The 6,117-nt window shown below is 35.2% G+C and overlaps 1 protein-coding gene across 1 annotated transcript; it reads right to left on the reverse strand.

Annotated features, from left to right (window-relative positions):
- On the reverse strand, positions 1-4,059 carry LOC118034705 (ruBisCO large subunit-binding protein subunit alpha). The gene is made up of 8 exons (XM_035040049.2): positions 3,795-4,059; positions 3,476-3,659; positions 2,657-2,778; positions 2,314-2,521; positions 2,057-2,202; positions 1,623-1,929; positions 645-1,096; positions 1-513 (listed from the first exon to the last, which is right to left on the reverse strand). The coding sequence occupies exons 1-8, from the start codon at positions 3,846-3,848 to the stop codon at positions 226-228; spliced, it is 1,761 nt and encodes a 586-aa protein (XP_034895940.1). The 5' UTR covers positions 3,849-4,059; the 3' UTR covers positions 1-225.
- Between the last annotated feature and the right edge of the window lie 2,058 nt (positions 4,060-6,117).

Raw genomic sequence — 6,117 nt, forward strand, 5'->3', positions numbered from 1 at the left:
GAAGGAAATTACAGTGCATTGAGTTTCAGTTCATCTTATGCAGCATCTGCAAACAATAATTCATGCCATACACTTCTGGAGGCAACCATCTCAGTGCACCTATCAACATTGACATAACCAATCCGTACAAAAGGTGCACCGGTGACCATCACAGATCATTTAAATATGCCGCCAGAAAACACTCATCATCTTTGAAATCCTAACAGGGGCTGAGATTCCTAATAATTACACGGTAAGACCTTGAGGAGGGGCACCAACGGGTGTCTTAGGCTTGGGCTTTTCTACAACAATGGCCTGGGTGGTCAGGACCATTCCAGCTACAGATGCAGAATTCTGCAAAGCACATCTAGTCACCTTTGCTGGATCAATGACTCCAGCCTCCACAAGATTCTCATACTTGTCTGTCATGGCATTGTAGCCAATCTCCCATTCACTATCCTTTAGCTTCTCAACAACCACCTCACCTTCAATTCCAGCATTTTGAGCTATCAACGATGCGGGTGCTACCAGTGCCTGGATGCAAAGAAATTGATCATCAATACCTTCTGACCTATTAATTCTATTTATATTTGCGAACTTTGGAATTTTAAAAACCTGATATCACTATTGTGTATGTCTAGTGAGTAGCGACCACAAACTATTACCTTCTGCACGATGTCAGCACCTAACCGTTCATCTGCATCTTGAATTTTTTCCTTGATTGCAGGAACATGGGTTGAGAGATGAACCAAAGCAGCACCACCACCAGGCACAATTCCTTCTTCTATGGCAGCAAAAGTTGCATTCTTGGCATCCTCAATGCGGAGTTTGCGATCCTCAAGCTCAGTCTCCGTTGCAGCACCCACTTGGATAACAGCAACCCCACCAGACAATTTGGCAATTCTTTCAGCCAGTTTCTCCGAGTCATACACAGAATCAGTCTCGGACAGCTCTTTTTTCAGCTGTGCAATCCTAGCTTGCAACTCATCCTTTGATGCAGCATCAGCAATGATGGTGGTGGAATCCTTGCTGATTGTAACCTTCCTGGCCAAACCAAGCTGCTCAATTGATGTGTTTTCAATGCTTAAACCAAGATCACTGGCTTGGAACTCAGCTCCTAAAATGTAGGGAAACATGATACAATATTATCACCAACAAAAAATTCACAAATAGTAAGTGTTAAGTAGAAGCTACAACAACTCCTAGCTACTCTATCTGATTGAATAATTGCATAAAATTCTCTACTTTACACAAATACCAATATGGAAGAAAAAATATCCAGAATTTCAGACCCATAGATTTAAAGCTGAAATGTCCAACATCACTATGTCAACAATGACAATTGCCTAGCATTCAAATTACTAATCTCTAAACAATTTTCAATAAATACATGTCCTTGCATGTTTGTGTACTCCAGAATTTAGTAACTTGAAAACTAGTGCAGCAAGTGAATTTTTCTGGGGACCAACTGTTGCTAATCTAAATCCATGTTCTTGCCTCATCTGCATTATTTTTCTAAGGATGCATACCACTTATAACAAATTTACATAACAGTTGAACAATCATAGCATAGCAGTAAACATGAGTGGGTATGGTTTAGCAACAATAAAGAAAACATAACCATTCTATAAAATTCAGTATACCTGTTAAAATGGCAATGTCTTGCAGCGTAGCTTTCCTCCTTTCACCAAAACTAGGAGCCTTGATAGCGGAAACATTAAGGATACCACGCAGTTTGTTCACCACAAGGGTAGCCAAAGCCTCACCTGTTACATCCTCAGCAATTATAAGCAAAGGAGATCTCAATTGAGTAGTCTTTTCTAGCAAGGGAATTATGTCTTTGATTGCAGAAATCTTTTGATCTGTAACCAGCACTCTAGCATTCTCAAATTCACAAATTAACTTCTCCGGATTTGTAACAAATTGAGGAGAGATATAACCTCTGTCTATCTGCAATAAAAAATATGAAGGAGAATAACATTCAAGAATCCAATTGTTAAGAGTTAGGAATAACAAATACACTGCTTGAAACTAATAATTGCAACTTATAAATTGAGACAAAGATAGGAATTCATACCTCCATTCCTTCTTCAACCTCAACTGTGGTCTCAAAGGAAGATGATGACTCAATTGATAAAACACCATCAGGCCCAACCTTGTCAATTGCATCAGCAATCATCGTGCCAATGAGTTCATCATTTCCAGCAGAAATTGTTGCAACAGCTAGAAGCAGAATAGGAATCAAATCACTAATCAAAGAAATATAAAATAACTAAACAAGTAGAGACTTAATTGAAGCAATGACAACAAAATAGGCCTAGCAGCAGTGCATACCTTTAATGTCATCACGACCCTTAACAGGTCTGGCCCTCTTCTCTAGCTCTTCTACCAAGCCTTGCACAGTTTTATCAATTCCCTTTTTAATAGAAACTGGATTTGCACCAGACGTGACACTCAAAAGTCCTAATTTGATTATTTCCCGAGCAAGAACTGATGCAGTTGTCGTTCCATCACCAGCAGAGTCATTAGTTTTACTTGCAACCTTCACCCACAAATCCGAACATCACAAGTCATTTAAGGTCAACTGTAGAATTGTGTTGTAAAGATAAAGGCATGGCAGGATCAAGAGTAACCTAAACTTTGAATTGGGCAAGAATGATGTGAACAAAGGTCTAACCTCTCTGATGAGTGCTGCACCAGCATTTTCCATGGGATCAGGTAGTTCAATAGCTCGCGCAATTGTTACCCCATCATTAACTACCTTTGGACTTCCAAATTCATCTAAGACAACATTTCTACCTGGAATGCACAAAAGAAACTAGGCAATCAGTATATTGTGTTCTTTTTTTAATATCTAAATTTCCCTGCATGATAATTATAAGATTTCACTTAACATAAAGATGCAAAAAACAAAAGGAAAGTACTAATTATGCCATAGGCAGAGTTGGAAAGATTTACCAAGCATTAAAAAATATATTAAGAGAGCATTACAAAATATATTACGTGTAAGTGTGTCAATTGTTGTTAAGAGTATTATTTTTGCACTTCTGTTGACCACAACAACAGCATTACATTGCAAACACTATTGCTATATGATTCTTTTTAGTGTGTGACCATCTATTTACAGAAGGAATTGCCTACATAACAACCCAGCAAACACAGTTGCAATCTAATTTTTATCCTTCTTTTTTTTTTTTCTGGGTAGCGCATCCATCCCACTTGGAACTCCTGCGCATATGAACCGATCCACCATAATACCAACCAGACTCTATATACCATTTCACCTCAATTTCTATGCACCAGCATACCAATTCATGCTTGTATTCACAGATATGCGTTGAAATTAATAAGAACAAAGGCTTAGCTTTTGCATAGAAAACCATGTCCACAATCTATTTTAACTAGCACCCCAATTACTTGGTTAGCCTTTCTTCAAAAATTAATCATGACTATGACTATGAATTATATATCAGGTCATAGTGGTACACAAATTTACCCCTGGGACCAAGAGTAAGCCCAACAGCATCAGCAAGCTTATCAATGCCAGATTGGAGAGCAGCCCGTGAGTCCTGATCAAAAGCAATATCCTTTGCATTTGCTCGCACCGCGAATCTTCTGGTTGATTGCCCAAAATTCAGCCTTGAGTTGTGTTGTTGATTCCCTTTCCTCCTCAACCCTCCCTACAAACACAATCACACCAAAATGAACCCATCAACAAACGAGAAAAAAACCCATAAGAAAAATAGCAATTTTCTGCCAAAAAAAAAAAAAGAGCCCAGGAAAGAAAAGTAAAGCGGAAAGGTATAGAACAGTACCTGTTTAGGAGAGCAAAGAATGGAAGCTGTGGAGAGAGCATTAGATGTTGCCATTTTACTATACTGTTGTTGTTTCAACAAAAACAGAAGAGAAGGACTGTGCTGAGGCTGCGAGGGAGAGTGTTGATGTGGATAAGAAGAGGAGGCAAGGAAAAAAGAAGAGAAAGGGAGCTATAGAGCGGAGTACTTAGGGTTTAGTTTTATTGTGAGATATTTAGCTTCCAGAACGTTCTCTCACTTTGTAGAACCCTTGAGGAGCAGTACCTCGCCGATTTTGTCGGCTTCTATGTTTCGGTTCGGCCCTATAACTTCCAACCGCATCATGAAAATGGGATAGGATTTTGTATGTGTGTTCGGAGGATAGTTGTTGAAGTAGGTGTGGTTAGGGTGATTCACTTTATAAATTTGGGATTCATTATAAGTTAAGCTTTTAATTGAAAAGGTTAAGATATTGATATTATAAAACCTAGTTGATCAGAGTAGGTTTTTATTGATTGAATTGATCTAATTAAACTTAATTACAATCTAGTCCGATGGACAATAATGAAATAAAGTTTTTTTTTTTTTAATAGTTTAATCCAAGTTCATCCAATAATTCAATAATCTAGATTTTTTTTCAAGGTGGGTCTAGCAACTATATCTAAGAATAATAACAAAAATAATAGGATACAAGATAAAACTATTATCTCTAAATTTTAATTTATTTTTTTAATTCATTTGTATACTTTAATAATTAAATAGCATATGCTCTAATTTTCAAGAAAAAAAATACAAAACTATACCATGCTATGGTTTTATTATTTGGCGTACACTCAATTCAATTGTGGATTTTAATATTTTGATTATGATTTTACCCGTGATTTGTTATAAGCCTCGAATGTGTTGAGAGATATTTTTTTGTTTTTGATTTTTTGTCATGTTTTTTCTCCTTTTTTTTTCTCTTTTTTTTTCTTTTAGACACTACATAATTTATTTTTTTTTACATAAAAGTTAGGAACCTTAGAAACATTAAAAGGAAGGAAGGGATGGAGGGCGGGGAGAGGGGGAGGGGGGGTTTACCCTTGATTTGTTATGAGTCTTAGATGTGTTGAGAGTTTTTTTTTTTTTGCTAACTTTTCTTCTTCTTTTTTTTTTACACAACATTTTTTTTTTACATATAAAAAGAGAGAGAGAGAGAGAGGATTAAGAGAGGGCTTAGAGAGAGAAGTTCGGAACCCTTATAAACACAAAAAGAGATTAAGGGGGGAATCAATGATTCTTGTCCCTTTTGCAATTATAGGAGCGAGGAACCTATTGAGTGGAGGGAAAATAAGGAAGAGGAGAGGAGCATATCTTTGAAAGAAAAGCTTTATTGTGAATCAATCTTTTCTGCAGTACTGAAAGTAAGAAATAAAGAGAGATAAGAAACAGACAACCTAAATTGGGCTAACTCGGTCTCTTCCAATTTAGGTCAAGTTCCCCAAGGTGAATTTCCAAGGTTACCCGAAAAAAATCCTTTTTTTAGGGTTTTAAAATAATCAATGTCTTGGTTTTATATTTTGATGTATTTGTAACCTTACACTTTAACTTAGTTTTTCTTTAGGTTTTAATTTGTGTTTTTATTATTATTATGATAAATTATTGATTTTCTTATTGGTATGTGGTTAGGTTATTGAGTTGGACAACACTAAGTGAATTTTAAAAAAAAGATTTCCTTCAACTATCATGAGTTTATTTTAGTGATTCTACTTTTATGTTATTTGAGCTTTCTATTTTGTTTCTTCATTGATTATTTTAGTTTAAGTGTTTTTAAGAACTAGATTCTAGGTTTAAAAGAAAACCGTTAAAGTTATTAACCTTAAGGAAACTTTGTGAATGGTTTATATGTTTGATGTTCTTTTCTAATAAAATTTAAAATATTTGATTTTATATTTGTAGATGTATTTTTCTAACTCTTAAAGATTTTATTTTCTTTGTAGTTAATTCCACTTTTTGCTATGCATAAATGGTTGATATTGTTGCTATGGCTCTTATTTTGCACTATTAAGCTTCCAGGGATTAAGTTTTATTATTTTGACTTCCATAACACTTATGGTGAATGTTATAAACTTCTTATAGCAAAAATTTCATTTATTAAGTTTCTTTTTGTTTTTCACTTTTCTATTACAAGAATAATTTCTTAATAAGTATTTTTTCTATTATTGTAAAATAGTAAAGCCAAAATTCAAACTATTACATTTCATTTATTATAAAATCTAACGTCAAATATCATTTTTTAGAACAATAAAAAAAACGCATAGATCTGGCATGGCTACCAGACCCAAGCGCTTGAGTCATAACAGAC

This window comes from Populus alba, chromosome 9 (assembly GCF_005239225.2).
Source record: "Populus alba chromosome 9, ASM523922v2, whole genome shotgun sequence".
NCBI lineage: Eukaryota > Viridiplantae > Streptophyta > Magnoliopsida > Malpighiales > Salicaceae > Populus > Populus alba.